The sequence below is a fragment of the Engraulis encrasicolus genome, chromosome 20 (assembly GCF_034702125.1).
Source record: "Engraulis encrasicolus isolate BLACKSEA-1 chromosome 20, IST_EnEncr_1.0, whole genome shotgun sequence".
NCBI lineage: Eukaryota > Metazoa > Chordata > Actinopteri > Clupeiformes > Engraulidae > Engraulis > Engraulis encrasicolus.
The window spans coordinates 51,722,801-51,742,800 of NC_085876.1; the positions used below are offsets into that span (position 1 = coordinate 51,722,801).

Below are 20,000 nucleotides of genomic sequence, written 5' to 3' on the forward strand. Positions count from 1 at the left end.
GCGTTTGGGAAAATCGCCATTACAAAGTCTAAAACTACCGAAGACCGGCGTCTTGGAAGGAACTGAAGGACCACTTGTGGATTCAAGATAGGCCTACTTGTGGATTACGCTGTAGTTGCGGACATGATTGGATGTTTCACTGCTTGGAACGTTGCGTTAAATGGACTTTGGAAGCGCATCGTATGAAACAGTCTATGAATGAAAGTAACGTCAGTAAAACCGGGTGAGTTAACCTGTGGAAGTTCAATGTTGAACTATTGAAGAGACTTATAGCCAACGAAGTTAATATAAGACTCTATTGACGTGATTATTGACTTATACTAGTAAAATATCACGATGCATAAGATGGAAACAAAGACGGCGAGAGAGACTGTTACATCGGCCGAAATGGCCGCTCGCCGAGATAAATTGGACATTTGCACTACGCACATTAATTACATCAAAACTTTACTCGCTGACAATGAAGATGTAAATCGAGTGAAGATTAAATTGGAAATGCTGCGAGTTAGTGTAGATGACTTTTATGTAAGTCATAGATTAGTTAAAGCATCCATGACTGACGAAGAAGTAGAAGATGACATTGTTGATTGGAAAGCAATGAATATGGACTACTTTATCAATTACGTTGAAAAGTGGATAAAAGAACAACAAAGACAACGGGCAGCAGTTAAACATAAAGACTACACTTTTAATGACCCTGAGATATCATCCATGGCGAAAATGGTGGTTGCTGAGAGGGCAGAACTTGTGGCGCGCTGCAGAGCATTGCCAGCGCTGCACGCACGTCGGATGGAGGAGGCGACCTTGAAACACAAGCGAGAGCGAGCTGAGCTGGAAGCACAGCTGGCAGAGGTAGAATCGAAGCTGCAGGCACAATTGAAAGCCTTAAGACATGGAACTGCCAGCCGTGCCGTGAAAAGGTTCCCAGAGCCTCTGCACAGCATCTCCAGTGAAGCTAAAACTTCAACCAGAAGTCACCAGAGCCCAAACAACCCACAGCATGACCCCAGCCAAGAAGGCAGTGATCCGGATGATGATTATGCTTCAATGCTGATCATGAGACACTGCACAGCCCAGCATGCCAAAAACCTGGCCCGCGCCGCTTCAGCCAATGGTGACGGCGCCACCGTTGACATCGACGCCGCCGCAGCTGATGACATCGACGCCGCCGCAGGTGATGACATCGACGCCGCCGCAGGTGATGACATCGACGCCGCCGCAGGTGATGACATCGACGCCGCCGCAGGTGATGACATCGACGCCGCAGGTGATGACCCCTTAGACATCGACGCCGCAGGTGATGACCCCTTAGACATCGACGCCGCAGGTGATGACTCCTTAGACATCGGCTCAGCCGCCGATGAACCCTCAGACATCGCCGCAGCCGACGCCGATGACACTTCAGACATCGCCGCAGCCGACGCCGATGACACTTCAGACATCGCCGCCAGCGCAGCCGACGCCGATGACACTTCAGACATCGCCGCCAGCGCAGCCGACGCCGATGACACTTCAGACATCGCCGCCAGCGCAGCCGACGCCGATGACACTTCAGACATCGCCGCCAGCGCAGCCGACGCCGATGACACTTCAGACATCGACGCCAGCGATGAGCCTTCAGACATCGCAGCCGACGCCAGCGATGAGCCTTCAGACATCGCAGCCGACGCCAGCGATGAGCCTTCAGACATCGCAGCCGACGCCAGCGATGAGCCTTCAGACATCGCAGCCGACGCAGCCAGCAATGAGCCCTCAAACATCGCCGCCGCCGATGAGCCTCCAGACATCGCCGCCGACGATGAGCCTCCAGACATCGCCGCCGACGATGAGCCTCCAGACATCGCCGCCGCCGATGAGCCCTCAGACATCGCCGCCGCCGCCGATGAGCCCTCAGACATCGCCGCCGCCGCCGATGAGCCCTCAGACATCGCCGCCGCCGCCGCCGCCGATGAGCCCTCAGACATCGCCGCCGCCGATGAGACTTCAGACATCGCAGCCGACGCCGATGAGACTTCAGACATCGCAGCCGACGCCGATGAGACTTCAGACATCGCAGCCGACGCCGATGAGACTTCAGACATCGCCGCCGACGCCGATGAGACTTCAGACATCGCTGCCGCTGCTGCCGATGACCCCTCAGACATCGCCGCAGCCGCCGATGACCCCTCAGACATCGCCGCAGCCGACGCCGATGAACCCTCAGACATCGCCGCAGCCGACGCCGATGAACCCTCAGACATCGCCGCAGCCGACGCCGATGAACCCTCAGACATCGCCGCAGGCCGACGACCCTTCAGACATCGACGCAGCAGCCGCCGATGACCCTTCAGACATCGACGCAGCAGCCGCCGATGACCCTTCAGACATCGACGCAGCAGCCGCCGATGACCCTTCAGACATCGACGCAGCAGCCGATGACCTCAAAGACACCGCCGCCGCCGAACACTCTGATCCCCCTGTCGCCGCTGCCCCCACAGCTGATGAGATCATCGACAGCATCATCGCAGATGACCTCACTGACCTCATAGACGCTGTGAAGGACAACGCCGTATGTGTGGCGCCGGCAGCAGAAGGGCAGACACAACCACCGCTCGCAACAGGGGCCAGTCACCGATATGAGTATTGGCATAAGAACCAGTGGGTGGCAGCAAGGCGTGCAGGTGATCCCTCTCAGTGGATGAAGGTGGATGGAATCCTTCAGAATCACTTTGACCTGGAGCTGAATCAACCCACATTCAAGACGGACAGTACAGCTGTTCTGAAATTCTTTCACCGTCGAAAGAAAAGGAAGAAAAAGAATGACATTGTCATAGTTGACACCACTGCACCAGGAAGATCCAGGCCCTTAGACTGGAACATGGAACACCGGCCAGGGCCAGAAGGTCTTGCCAGCAGTGTCGTGGTGAAACCAAGGCCTGCATCTGTAGGCCAAGAGACAAGCGGAGCTTGATCTTGAAAGTCTGGCTGGCTATACCAGGCTTAGGGGCCATGTTCCCCATGTTTGCACGCATCCACAGTTTCAGACAAACCTACACATGTTGATATGCGTGCCCAAACACCAGTCCATACATGCATTCACTTCAAACAGCAGCACATTTACATTCACCTTTATGCATATACATGGACTTCTCATTTTTGCAGCACATTTTGACACGCTCCCAAGAGTCAATGGAACTTGATGGATACATAGCACTTTGTGCATATCCACAGACTTTGGGTGGGGCTTGTGGTGACTGCGCTTCGGATATTGCAAAAAGAAACTTTTTTTTTTTTTCTTAAAAAAGGACCAAAAAAATGTATTGCATGTTTTGACAACTGAATGTTGATTGTGGAACTGATGACTTGATTTGACATCAGTAGTTTGATAGCATAGGCCTATGTGTCTTATTTTTGCTAACAGTTTAGTTTTGGAATTGATGATTTGGATCTCAAGTGTTACATCAGAATGTTTTGGTTAATATAGTTCATGGCTCCATTGTGTGTATATACACATTAGTAATTGTCATCAAGTAGAATGGACAATTAGGGGCCAGTATGTTGGAGCCATTTTGGGTTTTTGTTTACTGAGTGGAAGGTAAAATGATGCCTATGATTGTTATTGTTTTGAAATGGCAATTTATGTTCACAAAGTACTAAGTTTAGGTTAAGAAATGGCATACGTGCCTTATTTCCTTTGATTTTGTACAGCTGTTCCTAATTACCTCACTATCTGTCACGTGACGGGACACACCCCCTTTGACGTGCCGCTGGCACTTTTAATTAGGCCACTCAATTGTGTGTTCGACAGGTAGGATGGTAAGGAGGAACAGTTTTAGACCACAAAAATACTTAGACAAAACGCTGTATATTTGGTTTATTTGGAACAGCAATTTGATTTGATAAGTCAACCAGACCGATTGAAATAAAGCAACAACATCTCTTTTATTCAACTCTCTGTGCGTGCTTGAAACCTTGGATTGTGCGTCGGAACAATTTGCCACCTGCCTCACTTGGCGTTTGGGAAAATCGCCATTACAGTGTTTGTGTGTGTGTGTGTGTGTGTGTGTGTGTGTGTGTGTGTGTGTGTGTGTGTGTGTGTGTGTGTGTGTGTGTGTGTGTGTGTGTGTGTGTGTGTGTTTATATCCAAAGCAGAGCTCTAAATGAACTGTTCATCACAGTAGATCTTGCAAGTACCAGCCAGACACTCACTATTGGGTCAAAGGGGCTGAGTTTTATTTTCTACCAGTCAGAGTAGACAGCATTTGGCTGGCTGGCGGGTGTTAATTTAGGGTGTATAGCATATGGCATAGAGCATAAATAGACAAGGACATGTGTGTGTGTGTGTGTGTGTGTGTGTGTGTGTGTGTGTATAGCATATGGCATAGAGCATAAATAGACAAGGACACCTTGACGGTCTGAGTGACAGCTCTCTCTCTATGTGTGTGTGTGTGTGTGTGTGTGTGTGTGTGTGTGTGTGTGTGTGTGTGTGTGTGTGTGTGTGTGTGTGTGTGTGTGTGTGTGTGTGTGTGTGTGTGTGTGTGTGTGTGTGTGTGTGTGCAGTATATATATATACATCTTGATGGTGTGAGTGACAGTTCTCTGTGATTGCCTTACGTATCAGACTGAATCTCTTTCATTAGTTCACTCTCTGAAATTTGGATTAAGCATCTTCATTCTTGCTGGACAACGTACTTTCGCAGGAGAGTGGCTGTCCATGCGGTGGACTGATCATCAAAGTGCTTCACGGGGTCCTCGTGAAACTGCGATAGATTACGTGGCGTATTGGGCAAGATCGCTGGCCGTGATGCTGAAATACTGCCACGCCTGAGAAATGTCTACGCAGCAAACAATTCTTGGGCTTAGGAGTACATGGCGCCACTGAGAGCTTGGGCAGTATCTGTGCCCGCAGATATGTGCGAACTCTGAGCGGACACCCCCAGTGGATGATGGTTGGAGAGCAATGGAGTGAGGTGATATGAGAGGAAGCTAGGGCTAGATTCTTGACGAATCGATAGAACATCGGCGTAAGGGAGGCAAACGGATAGGTGGTGGGTGCGAGCGAGAAAGAACATTTCTGACTGGAGACAGGTGAGTGGAGAATAAATGCTGGATAGTTAATTAAGGGGCGTTCCAAATTTTCTGTGCGCTGAAATTCCACCGAATGACAGCAGAGCGGAGAATGAGATGCAGCTGGTTAAATAGGCGTGCCTATCTTTTCTCGCTGAATTCACACGAATGACAGTTGAGTGGAGAACAGAATGCAGGTGGTAAATTAGGCATACCAAATTTTATTACGCTTCTCTCAAACTTTCGTTTTTAACAAAACGTGAATTTAAATTTCTCTCCCTTTCTCTCTCTCTCCCTCTCATGAACGCACATTCACTCAACTTACCCCCCCCTCTCTCTCTCTGCCTCTCCATCATATTCTCTCGCTCTCTCTCTCGCTCTCTCCCCCTCTCTGCATCTCCTTAATATTCTCTCTATCTCTCTGCCTTTCCTTCATATTTTCTCTCTCCCTCTCTCTCTCTCTCTCTCTCTCTCTCTCTCTCTCTCTCTCTCTTCTCTTGCTCATGAACGCACATTCAGTTTAACTTGCATTAATGGCATCACAAAGGGGCACTTATGTTGCCAAAGCACTCTCTTGCCCTTTTGTATTCACACGCACATATACCCCACCCACACACACACACACACACACACACATACACGCACAAACACACTCACATGCAAGCATGCAGGCACGCACACATGCACTCTCTCTCTCTCTCTCTCTCTCTCTCAAACAGGGCCACACATACATCTTGCTTCACCAGAAAGTGGACTTCAACACCTCTCTAGGTTTATGAAGGTGCTCTGACATACAGCAGAAGACAATTGTACTTATCTATTATCTAATTATGAAATTCAAAGTAGTATTGTTACAGTACGACGCAGTGATTGCATGTGAGACCCTCATGAAAATCAGTTTAAAACTTCTGTGCTGCTGACCCTGTTACAATAAAGTACAATTGACTCTACTTGACATGAATAAAGGCAGACAACCCCAAAGATGTATAGGAAAGGACACAGCTGCTATTAGCCCCGTTTATACTGCAGGCCACTGGCCCAGGAACTTAGGCCCAGGAACTGAAGCCTGGGAACTTATGCCCAGGGCTAGAGTTCCTGGTGCGTTTATACTGCAGGCCAACTGAAAATTCTAAATGGAATGGTAGCCATGGTAACCCATTCAAAAATGACCTGTAAGCACCAGGGCTAACTGGTGGCCCTGACAGTTGAGGAGGACCTGTTACCTGGACAACAGTTCTTGGTTTGGCCCAGTTCTGGCCTAGCCCAGGGGCTGGGCTTAGGTTCCTGGGCTTAAGTTCCTGGGCCAATGGCACGCAGTATAAACAGGGCTATTGTGGGTATGCCTAACTGGGCAAATAGACCAGCCGTGACGCGATTGAAGCGACAGAGAATCGCTTCTGTGCAGCAAGAGCGATACGAGCGATTGAAGCGACTAGAGTTTGTTGGTTGAAAGCAGAACGCAAGCATTCCAACATTCCCATTGGCTGTGGATACTGACCACTATACAGCCATTGGCTGTGGCGCCTTGTCGCCGAACCGCGTCATTGCTCATTAGCATAACATTCCCAGGAGTTCAATTACAAACTGTCGCTCTCATCGTGCGAAACGCCTCTAGTCTCCAGAATCGCTTTTGTCGCGCGACTCAATACAAAGTCAATTACTTCCGTCGCTCACCTCGCTCTTGTCCTGATAGGTGTATTTGCCCAGTAATGGGGAAGTATTCCACCGGCAGAATGGTTGGTAAGCATCAAAGGACAGGTTTTTTCCCCCTTCAATATAAAGCTTACTTCAATATAAAGCTGACTTCTGCAGAATACAAACTGCTGAAGGAGTGCCTTTTTCATGTTCACTTGTTTTTTTTTTTTACAATATCAAAATCAAAACAACAATTCATCTCCCCTTTGACTGGCAGTTGGCCATGTAGTGTCATGGGGTCAGTTAAATGAATTCTCCAAGAGAGGAGAGGAGAGGAGAGGAGATGAGATGAGAGGAGCGGAGCGGAGAGGAGAGGAGAGGAGAGAAAGGGATAGGGGAGGAGAGGAGAGGAGAAGAGAGGAAAGGATGGGAGAGAGGAGAGGAGAGGAGAGAAGAGGAGATGAGAGGAGAGGGGAGGAGAGGAGAGGAGATTAGAGGAGAGGAGAGGAGAGGACAGGAGGAGAGGAGAGGAGAGCAGAGGGGGGAAGAGGAGAGGAGAGGAGAGGAGAGGAGATCAGAGGAGAGGAGAGGAGGAGAGGAGAGAAGAGGAGAGGAGAGGAGAGGAGAGGAGAGGAGAGCAAGCCGTTTTGTGTGATGGGGTCAGCACACTAAATTCACCAGAAACCACTCTGGTGTTTATCAAGAACATCTCCCATCTTTCATATCGTACTATTATACTACTGTACTGTGTCATGGTATCTCCGCCCAGAAACACATGGATTTAGGATTAAGATTAAGGTGCTTACAGGGCCGGATTAACGCACAGGCTAGATATGGCTGCAGCCAAGGGGTCCACACCTGCCAGGGGCCCCCACAGGCTAGATATGGCTGCAGCCTAGGGTCCACACCTGCCAGGGGCCCCCACAGGCTAGATATGGCTTCAGCCTAGGGCCCCACACCTACCAGGCCCCCCCCACAGGCTAGATATGGCTTCAGCCTAGGGCCCCACACCTGCCAGGGCCGCCCACAGGCTAGATATGGCTGCAGCCTAGGGGCCCCCAGGGTCCCCCACAGGCTAGATATGGCTGTAGCCTAGGGCCCCCCACCTGCCAGGGGCCCCCACAGGCCAGATATGACTGCAGCCTAGGGCCCCCCACCTGCCAGGGGTCCCCACAGGCTAGATATGACTGCAGCCTAGGGCCCCACACCTGCCAGGGGCCCCCACAGGTTAGACATGACTGCAGCCTAGGGCCCCACACCTGCCAGGGGCCCCCAGAGGCTAGATATGGCTGCAACCTAGGCCCCACACCTGCCAGGGGCCCCCACAGGCTAGATAGGACTGCAGCCTAGGGCCCCACGCCTGCCAGGGGCCCCCACAGGCTAGATACGTATGACTGCAACCTAGGCCCCCTACAGGCTAGATATGGCTGCATCCTAGGGCCCACCACCTGCAAGGGGCCCCCTACAGGCTAGATATGGCTGCAGCCTAGGGCCCCCACCTGCAAGGGGCCCCCACAGGCTAGATATGGCTGCAGCCTAGGGCCCCCCACCTGCCAGGGGCCCCCACAGGCTAGATATGGCTACAGTCTATGGGCACACACCTGCCAAGGGCCCCCACAGGCTAGATATGGCTGCAGCCTAGGGCCCCCCACCTGCCAGGGGCCCCTACAGGCTAGATATGGCTGCAGCCTAGGGCCCCCCACCTGCCAGGGGCCCCCACAGGCTAGATATGGCTGCAGCCTAGGGCCCCCCACCTGCCAGGGGCCCCCACAGGCTAGACCTGCCAGGGGTGCCCCTGATTTGCCAAAAGTTTTTTTTTTTTTTTTTTAATCTGAATTGTGACCATGTGCAATATTGAAAAATCATCTGTTGTGTTGAGTCCAGTTTTAAATCCTGCCATTGCTCCTCTGCAAAGTTGACAGACATGTTATCCTTCATTCCTAGCTGGTAATTATGACACTGTATAATTTTGTGGTGAAATTTGTCTTCCAGGGGGGCCCCGCAGCAACCCATAGCCTAGGGTCCCTGGGCCACCTTAATCCGACCCTGGGTTTTTACTGACATACAATCGACAGCAACAATGTGCTAAGCACACACAGCATTATTGTACGTACAGTACGGTCCCAAGGACTTGATAGCCCTTCTTATCTATCATTTGGCCTGGCTGTGTTCATTTCTTCTGTGATGTAGCCTTACAGCACAAACACACCACAAGAGACAAAAGTGACAAAGAGTCGCTGGACTGTTTTCATAGCAACAGCGACGTGCGTCCATTCAGCACTCACCTCCCAACACCAGTGTCCAATCAGGAGTCACCTCACAACACCAGTGTCCAATCAGGACTCACCTCCCAACACCAGTGTCCAATCAGCACTCACCTCCCAACACCAGTATCCAATCAGCACTCACCTCCCAACACCAGCGTCCATTCAGGACCATGGAGGTAGTATAAGAACTAGAGAGAGTGAATAAGTCCCGCCTCCAGGCATTTCAATGGGAAATGCTAGGCTAGTGAATTCAGCCAAAATTGAACGAATTTTTCAGCTTCAAAGATGGAGTCGTTTCCGCCGACAGTTTACTCAGCTAATTACGTGCCACGTTATTGTCTGACTTACGGTTAATCAGAAAGCTATATGGAAGACAGGCATTGGATGCATGGAGGTGCCCAACCACAGACCTGTAAAGGTTGCGCACCCACCAATCATCATGAGCGAATTGGAGCGAAGTGGATGTCGGAAATGCGAAAATGGTGACTTGCTAATCGGAGAAGCTAACCAGCCAAATGCTGCCCCCCTGTTCAGCTCTCACCTCCTAACACCAGTGTCCAATCAGGAGTCACCTCCCAACACCAGTGTCCAATCAGGACTCACCTCCCAACACCAGTGTCCAATCAGGAGTCACCTCCCAACACCAGTGTCCAATCAGGACTCACCTCCCAACACCAGTGTCCAATCAGGCCTCACCTCACCTCCCAACACCAATCACAGCGGGGATGACCTCATCCATCCTGCTCTTACTGTAAACACACTTTTAATCACACAGAAGGCTCGACACAGGCGGAACACCCATCAAGGACTAACCTAAAAATATAACCAATATCCAAGCTACCGTGTCTCTCAAAAATACTAGAGTTGGTAAATGATCAGCTCAAAGAATTTCTAAATACCAATAATATTCTGAGCCCTCTCCAATCAGGCTTTAGGCCTAAACATAGTACAGTCACTGCTGCTACTAAAGTAATTGATGATATTATCACTTCTCTTGACAAGAAAAAACATTGTGCTGCCATCTTTGTGGACTTATCCAAAGCATTTGACACTGTGGACCATTCTCTGCTTCTACAAATTCTGCCTGGTATTGGTTTTAGTGCAAGTGCCTGTAAATGGTTCCAGAGCTACCTATCAAACAGACACCATACTGTAAAATTGGGTAATACTCAATCTGACCCCCTGCTAATAACCAAGGGGGTCCCACAAGGTTCAGTATTAGGTCCGGTACTCTTCACCATGTACATAAATAGCATACTCTCTCTCCTTTCCAACTGCTCTATTCATCTATATGCAGATGATACAATTTTGTATTGTGTTGCAGATTCTGTACAGCTAGCATTGGAGAAATTGCAGCAGTCTTTTAATATCCTACAAAATGCCTTCATTGGTCTTAAGCTTCTACTTAATGTAAGCAAGACTAAATGTATGGTCTTTACTCGATCTAAGCATGGCATGAAAAATGATTTTAATATATCTACTTTAGATGGGTCTGTTATTGAGAGAGTATCACATTACAGTATAAGTACCTGGGAATCTGGCTAGATGACAAGTTCACATTCAAGAAACATACTGACTGTCTTGTCACTACGCTCAGACAAAAGCTATCTTTCCTGCACAGAAATAAATATCACTTTCCTGTTTTCTGCAGAAAAAAGTTAATTGAAGCTACTTTTCTGTCTTCCCTTGACTATGGTGATATTATTTACAGACATGCACCACTCTCTAATCTGAAGGCACTTGACACTGTCTATCATTCAGCTCTTCGTTTTATTACTGGGGATCCATATAGCACTCATCATTGCCTGTTATATGATAAAGTTGGGTGGGCTCCACTTTCTCACAGAAGGGACATGCATTATTTTATTTTTATTTATAAGGCCCTCACTGGTAAACTCCCATTTTATATTTCATCTCTTTTAGTTTGGCACTCCAACCCATACCAAACCCGCAGCAGCAACTTTTTACTGGAGGTCCCTTATGCCCGCACTGAACTGGGTAAAACGGCTCTTAGTGTCTGTGGACCTTCAGTTTGGAATACCTTACAATAAAGGATGGGTCTTCAAGCCTTTGTGTCATTAGAACATTTTAAAGTAATACTGGGAAGTTTTTTTATCACATACTTGTACTTGTTTTAACTCATAAGTTTTAATTCATAGTTTGTCTTAATTCTTACCTCTTATATGATTTATGTTGTATTGTGTATGTTGTGTATATATATGATTTTATATGTGTAATTGTTTGTTTTACTCGACATCATTGTAAATGAGGGCTGGGCTCTCAATGATTCTTCGAGTTTAAATAAATGAAATGAATGAAATGAATAACCCAGTGTGTGTGTGGGGGGGTCAAGGGGGGCAGAACAGCCGCATAGGACTAACCTCACAGCGTGTACCAACGTCATCACAGTGGGGGGTGACCTCTGTTCGTGTATACTTTTTTGCTCAATGTTTTTTACTCATTTTCAGCCATAAAAGAGAAATGTAAACAGCAATAGTATCCATACAAGTGATCATCATCCCACCCAAAACACCCCTCAATGCACGCCCTCCCTCCTACCCCTTACACCCATGTGCACAACACAGGACCTCGGGCACAAAGATATGCAAGTGACCCAAACCAAAGGGAAAAACAAACAATGGCCTAACAAACATTACAACTCAACTGAGAAAAACACAGACAAAAGGGGGAGACAGAAAAAAAACACAGGAAAAACAAACGTGACGTGCGTGTGTGTGTGTGTGCGTGTGTGTGTGTGTGTGTGTGTGTGTGTGTGTGTGTGTGTGTGCGTGCGTGCGTGCGTGCGTGCGTGCGTGCGTGCGTGCGTGCGTGCGTGTGTGTGTGTGTGTGTGTGTGTGCGTGCGTGCGTGTGTGTGACCCTCCAGCACTCACCTGACAGCGCGTATCAGAGTCTTCACGGCGGGGATGACCTCGTCCATGGTGACATCACAGTAGGGCTTATCCTCCGTACTCTCCTCCCCTGCTGCCTCCACTGAGGAGAGAGAGAGAGAGAGAGAGAGAGAGAGAGAGAGAGAGAGAGAGAGAGAGAGAGAGAGAGAGAGAGAGAGAGAGAGAGAGAGAGAGCAGGAGAGAGAGCAGGAGAGAGAGAGAGAAGAAGAAGACGAGGGAGAGAAGGAGAGAGAGAGGGAGATGTAGAGAGAGAGAGAGAGAGAGAGAGAGAGAGAGAGAAGGAGAGAGAGGGAGAAGGAGAAGGAGAGAGAGGGAGAGAGAGAGAGGGAGAGAATGAGAGGGAGAGAGAGAGAGAGAGAGAGAGAGAGAGAGAGAGAGAGAGAGAGAGAGAGAGAGAGAGAGAGAGAGAGAGAGAGAGAGAGAGAAGGAGAGGGAGAGAAGGAGGGAGAGAGGGAGAGAGAGAGAGAAGGAGAGAGAGAGAGAGAGAGAGAGAGAGAGAGAGAGAGAGATAAAGAAAGAGAGAAGGGGAGTGTGTGTGAGAGAGAGAGAGAGAGAGAGAGAAATAGAAGGAGAGGGAGAGAGAGAGAGTGAGTGAGGGAGACATTTGCAATTTTCTATATCCACATTTTGGAGTGATCTCCCCCTGCATTATGATCATGCTGCGAAGACACAATCAATTAATCCTTCTCTCTCTCTCTCTCTCTCTCTCTCTCTCTCTCTCTCTCTCTCTCTCTCTCTCTCTCTCTCTCTCTCTCTCTCTCACTTTATGCCTGTCTCTCTCTCTCTTTATCTCTCTCCCTCTCTCTCTCTCTCTCTCTCTGTAGTGTCTCCGTCTCCCGTGCTTGCTGTTGGTCTAAATTTCGCAGCCAGACTCGCTATAAACAAAACGTCTCGAAAGGCACTCATAGTTTGGCCAGCTCTGCCCGTAGCTGACTCTATCAGTGGTCGATGCTGTTTGTGACCATTGTGGCCTATGGCTACTTATGGCATTTGGTTTGTCTGGTTGTAACCCTGCAGAGAGCGAGAGAGAGAGAGAGAGAGAGAGAGAGAGAGAGAGTGACAGAGAGAGAGAGAGAGAGAGAGAGAGAGAGAGAGAGAGAGAGAGAGAGAGAGAGAGAGAGAGAGAGAGAGACAGACAGAGACGGGATTGCGTTTTTAGCCTATTTACTAGCACAGAGTCTGCTGGGCCCATTTGCCCGTGTTGTGTTTTGTAGTCTCCTGTAATGAAGAAGGGTTATTGGGATATTGTAGCCTACTGTTCTTAATGCAGAAGAAGAAGGGCTATTGAGATATTTTGGGCTATTGGGATATTTTGGAGTCCGTCCTGCGCCTGCCTAATGTGCTCCTTAAAAGACATGATAAATCAGGCTATCAGGGGTCGATGCTGTTAGTGGCCATTGGCCTATGGATAGGCTACTTATGACATTTGGTTTGGTTGCAACCCTGCAAGCGCATGTGAGTCAAACATCGTAACAAACAAACAAGTCAAACATCATAAATCTTGAAAGTAACGGGTAGGCTGTCAGCGATTTTTGGTATTTTATGTTTTTCCTACTGCCATGCCACTGCTACTCGCCAATTTGGAAAGAATTCTGTGGAGTGGTGCGGGAGTTATGCGGGGAACAGACAGACTCTACCAGGAGAGCCCTTTACTATGTGGGCCTGTACTGTACTGTACCAGAGAGAGCCCTTTACTATGTGGGCCTGTACTGTACTGTACCAGAGAGAGCCCTTTACTCTGTGGGCCTGCCTACTCTGTCTCTGACTTTCAGTGGTTCCATTTACTGTTTAGAGAACTTCGACATTCTGCTGCTGCGCGCGCACACACACACACACACACACACACACACACACACACACACACACACACACACACACACACACACACACACTGTGTATGTCGTACCGTCAGCAGGCGGTCACACACACACACACACACACACACACACACACACACACACACACACACACACACATACACACACACACACGAAAAACACACACACACAAATGAAAAACACACACACACACACACACGATAAACACACACTGTGCATGTCGTACCGTCAGCGGGTGGTCTGGGTTTGAGTCGTAGCGAGGTGCGGAATCGCGTGCGGTCGTTGAAGCTCCAGCTCTTCTGGACCTTCCCGGGGCTCGTTACCTCGGCAACGTTCTCCTGGCTGGGGGAGCGCCGCACGGTGGCGCCAGTGGGCCCCCCCACGGGGGACGCCTTGTTGCGGATGGCCTGCGACGAGCGCGAGTTGTTCATCCGGATGCGGTCCCGGAAACCCATCTTGCTGCCGCTAGACAGGAGACACGGGAGTTAGCGGACGGGACGGGATGGGACGGACAGTTTCCCAAAAGGCCAGTAGAGGGCAGTCTAACCTGACTCTCACACCACACAGAAATACACGTCCTGCAGAGTTCATTCAACACTGAGAGACTGAGAGAACATAAATAAATAAACAGGAAATTGCTCATATGTGGTTGTATGTGTAGCCCTGGTAAAATATTACAATACATAGAATTTGTTTTTCTTGATGTGTTTGCATTGCTTAGTTTTTTGTAGAAAAGCTGCACTCTCAAGTGTGATTCTTGTATTTTATTCTAGTGGGTCAGCATGTAAGACGGACATTTCGGCCTAAGCCTTCTTCAGCGTTCAAAACCCGAAACGTATGTCTGTCATGCTAATCCACTGAATAAATTGCTTCTCTGCTACATCACATTTATGTTACAAAAAGTCCTGCTGGGCGATCCTAATTGTGATTTTTTTTTTTTTAAATGTTTTTCTCAATTTAAGTCTTCCCCATATAGGCTGAGACCCCAGATGGACGTGTCTATACTGTACATTCAACTGGTGAGAGTCAGCTTAGCTCACATCAGGTCATCAGGTCAAGCACAAACAGGTACAGCATTCTGTCAATCTCATTCCCATACACCATACATCATGCAGTCTCATCAAAGTAATCTGAAAATACCTCGCCTGGAACCTCGCCTGGTTCCTACCACACCTCTGTGTGTTTGAGCTCTGGAGCCCCCTGGTGGCACTCAACACACACCGGGATCTGGGAGCATGTAGCAGGATTCCATTTCTCCATTCAAAAAATAATGCAGAGCACTTATCAATATCAATATCAATGGCAGCTCGAATTGAGAAGTCACAGGACATACAGTGCCCTCCATAATTATTGGCACCCCTGGTTGAGATGTGTTAAAAGCCTTAAAATAAATTCAGTGTTTATTGCAGAAGAATACTGTCACACTGAAAATTTTAGGAAAATGTAGCCTTCAACTCAAATGAATTGTAGGAAAATAAAAAAAATCCCTGACTAAAAAATAATTATTTTTCATTAAATCACCTGTTCCACAATTATTGGCACCCTTAACAATTCCCAGGAAATAAATATAATTGAAGCATTTCTGTCATTTCTACAGTAGTTTACAAAGTTTACCAGAGTATGTAGGAACATTTAATTAGTAATTCATCACTTGAAAAAGTGAAAAAAAAAGTGAAAACCCATTGGGAAACTCCAACTCCCATTGTCATTGTGACACAGCACACAGCACACACACAAGTGAACACTGCACACTGCACACAACGAAATTGCATTTTATGCCTCACCCGTGCAAGGGGGCAGCCCTCAGTGGCGCCCCATGGGGAGCAGTGCGGTGGGACGGTACCATGCTCAGGGTACCTCAGTCATGGAGGAGGATGGGGGAGAGCACTGGTTGATTACTCCCCCCACCAACCTGGCGGGTCGGGAGTCGAACCGGCAACCTCTGGGATGCAAGTCTGACGCCCTAACCGCTCACCCATGACTTCCTGTTTCCCTGGGGTATAAATATGACGTGTCACCGAGGCCATTTCTCTTATCCACTCTTAAACATGGGAAAGACAAAGGAACACAGCATACAAGTGAGGCAGATGTGCGTCGACCTTCACAGGTCAGGCAGAGGCTACAAGAAGATTGCCACTCAACTGCAGCTGCCCATATCTACTGTGAGAGGAATAATTAAGAAGTTCAAAACAACTGGAACAGTGGTAAACAAGCCTGGACGAGGACCCAAGTTTATTTTGCCACCACGCACAGTGAGGAGGATGGTAAGAGAAATCAAAGTATCTCCAAAGCTCACTGTTACAGAATTACAACAAATGGTAGCATCCTGGGGTCACAAAGTCTCCAAATCAACCATCAGGCGCTGTCTACACGCCAACAAGCTGTTTGGGAGGCATGCACGGAGAAAACCTTTTCTCACCCACAATCATAAACGTAAACGTCTGGAGTTCGCCCAGCGGTATTGGGGCTTCAACTGGGACCGTGTGCTTTGGTCAGATGAGACCAAGATTGAGCTTTTTGGCAACAAACACTCTAAGTGGGTCTGGCGTGCCACGAAAGATGCGCATGCTGAGAAGCACCTCATACCCACTGTGAAGTATGGGGGTGGGTCAGTGATGCTGTGGGGCTGTTTCGCTTCCAAAGGCCCTGGGAAGCTTGTTAGGGTGCATGGCATCATGAATGCTTTGAAATACCAAGACATTTTAAATCAAAATCTGTTGCCCTCTGCCAAAAAGCTGAAGATGGGTCGTCACTGGGTCTTTCAGCAAGACAATGACCCTAAACATACGGCCAAATCTACACAGAAATGGTTAACCAGACACAAAATCAAGCTCCTCCCATGGCCATCTCAGTCCCCAGACCTCAACCCCATTGAGAACCTGTGGGGTGAGCTGAAGAGGAGAGTACAGAGGAGAGGACCCAGGTCTCTGGATGATTTAGAGAGATTCTGCAAAGAGGAATGGCTGAAGATCCCTCTTTCTGTCTTTTCCCATCTTGTGAAACATTATAGGAGAAGATTAGGTGCTGTTTTGTTGGCAAAAGGGGGTTGTACAAAATATTAACAACAGGGGTGCTAATAATTGTGACACACATTATTTGATGTCAAATAATTATTTCTTTATGTGGGATTTTTTCCCCACTGAATAAATGCACTTGTATTGAAGGTTGGATTTTTCTCTTTTTTTCCATTAAGGTCCCATATTATTTAGAGAAAAATAATAATAATTGGAAGCTAAAAAACACATCTCAACCAGGGGTGCCAATAATAATGGAGGGCACTGTATTATAGACTACAGTGGTGCTAATATGTTTACATATCCCAGCAGAATATACGCTTTCTCTGCGATTTCTCACAAAATATGACGGATTACACAAAAACGTTTTTTTTCACTCATTGCTAGTGACTGGCTTAAGATATTTATTAGCAATATTCTGTGTTTACTCTTTCAAAAGCATGATCACAACCCAAACTACCCAAATGACCCTGTTCAAAAGTTTACATACCCTAGTTTCTGATGCTGAATATAGCCCTGTTTAACATCAAGGGCCACTCTAAATTGTTTGTGGTACGTAAGGGTTAACGTTCGGCGAGAAGGTCGCTACCGTGGAATAGCAGCACGACAGAGAGAATCTTTAGACCCCGACGCGGAGCGGAGGGGTCTTGTTCTCTCTGAAGTGCTGCTATTCCACAAAGCGACCGACTCGCCGAAAGTTAACCCGCTTATTATATGGATATACTTAAATGATTCACACATGGCGGGGATATTTCTTTAGGTTTATTATAGTTTTAAATGTCAAAAGATTGTTGCTGCGCAAAACAAAACAGTGCCGTTGTGGAACACCGCTAACAGCTAGGTAGCCAGGACAACAGGTGTTGTCTATCACAGCAGCTGATTAGAGTCTTGTTGAAAAGTCGCTTTAGCAGTGAAAAGTCTTGTTGCCATTGACAGCGGTCTGTTATAGACCAACCCGTCCGTTATCGAAAAATAACAGACGTGCGAACGTTGGGGAGCCCCGTTGAAATGAATGGAGCATTCGACAGATGACGTCACAACCATATAATAATTGAGGATAAGGCTCAGATGACAAAACAGCACATTCTTCCTGGCAGAATGGTTGTTTCCTATAATATCTTTGGGTGTCTTGCTGGAACCTCACATTTGAGGTTTCCCCTGAGTGGCTCAATGATGTTGAGATCAGGAGAGTGAGATGGTCGCTCAAAAACCTTCATTTTATTCTTTCTGAAGGTAATGATGGGTTGATTTGGCTTTCTGTGTCGAAATATTGTCATGTTGGCACTGTTGGAATTTCAATTCAGAAATGCAATATGAGGGGTTTGGTTGGAATCAAGCCAATGGGCAAGGGAATCATTGCATTGCAATGATCATTGCAAGGGAAATTGTTCAGGAGGCATAGGACAACCAAAAATAACTTTAGGTGAAATGTAGGACAACATGAAAAAATGTTTTAAACTGTAGAGTAAAGAGGCACTTGTGGAAAGATGGGCTGTTGGGGGTTGCCAGGAGAAAGCCATTACTACAAAAATGCAAACATGTTATTTTGCATATGATACACCAAATAGCATAGTGAGAAGCATCAGAATGCATGTGACAAAGTCATTTGGAAAAATTAGATCAATATGGAACTTTTTTCAGCCACTATTAACAGTACCATTTGGAGAACAGTCAACGGAGCCTATGATGAAAGTTACACCATCCCTTCTGTGGAACATGGTTATGGACCACTGATGTCATGGGGACATTTGAGTTAGAAATGCACTGCACTTTTGGTCCATACTCACAGAATGATGAATACATTGCCCCGTGAAAAATACTGGAGGAAACTTGACACTCATCAGCCTTGAATCTGCACATGGTCCATTGTTTGGACATGCCAACATGACAATATTTCAGCACAGAAAGCCAAATCAACCCGTCATTAGCTTCAGAAAGAATTAAAAAAAGTTTGTGTGCGACCGTCTCACTCTTCTGATCTCAACATCATTGAGCCACTCAGGGGAAACCTCAAATTTGAGGGTCCAGCAAGACACCCAAAGATATTATAGGAAACAACCATTCTGCCAGGAAGTAGGCGCTCTGACAGGTTAGAGTGTATTAAAAGACGTTTTGGATAGAAGAGTAGCCAGGCCGTGCCCTCCTAGTGATGCAACACCTTCAGCGTTGCAGGCTAGCACAACAGTCAAAATGAACTCAGTTTGCTGTTTCCTGTGATGCCTTCTTGCATGTTCACCCAAATATTTGGATACACAGAATACAGCTAATAAATATCTTAAGCCAGTCACTAGCAATGAGTGAAAAAAAAGGTTTTGTGTAATCCTTCATATTTTGAGAGAAATCGCCAAGAAAGCGTATATTCTGCTGGGGTATGTAAACATATGAGCACCACTGTATATTGACACTTTAGAGATAAACAGAAAACGTTTTTGAAGGAGTTAGTTCAATATCAATCAATAATCAATAAATCAATAAATGCTGCGATTATTTTTTTTGACTCGAGAAAAACTGCTACATGCTCTCAGGCCTAGTAGTGAAGCTCATGAAGCTGCGTGGAACAACAGGTCGGGCAAGAGCCAGGCAAGAAAATACCATGAAAACATCATGCAGTCTCATCAAAGTAAACCGGCCTGCCTTCCTCAAAACATGTGTTTACATCTGCACAGCACAACAACAAATACATGAATAACGCAAGACAAAACACAAAACAAAACGCACACAAATTACGTTAGTAGGTGCACTGACAGGTTAGGATATTAAAAGTCGTTTCGGATGGAAAAGTAGCCAGGTCGTGCCCTCCTAGTGACGCAACACCTTCAGCGTTGCAGGCTAGCATAACAGTCAAAATGATCTCAGTTTGCGGTTTCCTGTGATGCGTTCTTGCATGTTCACCCAAATATTTGGATAAATATTTCAAGAGCAGAAAAAAATGGCATTTTGGACTTCCGAGCTAGACTGGGGAATGTGTGTGTGTGTGCGCGTCGTGGGGTGGTAGACAGGAAAGAACCTAAGTAATCTGTGCATGCCATTGGTATTTGGGAAGAAATAACAGGGGTAACTCTGGCATGGCTGAATTCAGAATGGATTGTCTGGTCCTTGGAAAATCCTGGAGGAAAAAAACAAATCCTAGGACTTCCACAGCATGGGAAAAACACTTACGGGGAGCGATTCAGAGAAAACTTGTTTCCAGTTTGCCCAGAAAGGGCAACAAAAAAAAAACATGCACTCTTGGAATTTAACCACGTGCAGCAGTACAGGTTTAAAAAAAACAAGTTCTCCTGAGCTGTTCT

The 20,000-nt window shown here is 47.3% G+C and overlaps 1 protein-coding gene across 1 annotated transcript in view; it reads right to left on the reverse strand.

The window, feature by feature from the left end:
• LOC134436745 (potassium voltage-gated channel subfamily KQT member 4) overlaps positions 1-20,000 on the reverse strand; it is a 212,654-nt gene that overhangs the window by 49,606 nt on the left and 143,048 nt on the right. The window contains exon 12 of the mRNA XM_063186096.1: positions 13,923-14,161. Within this exon, the coding sequence (XP_063042166.1) occupies positions 13,923-14,161 (239 nt within the window). The remainder of the gene's footprint in view (positions 1-13,922; positions 14,162-20,000) is intronic.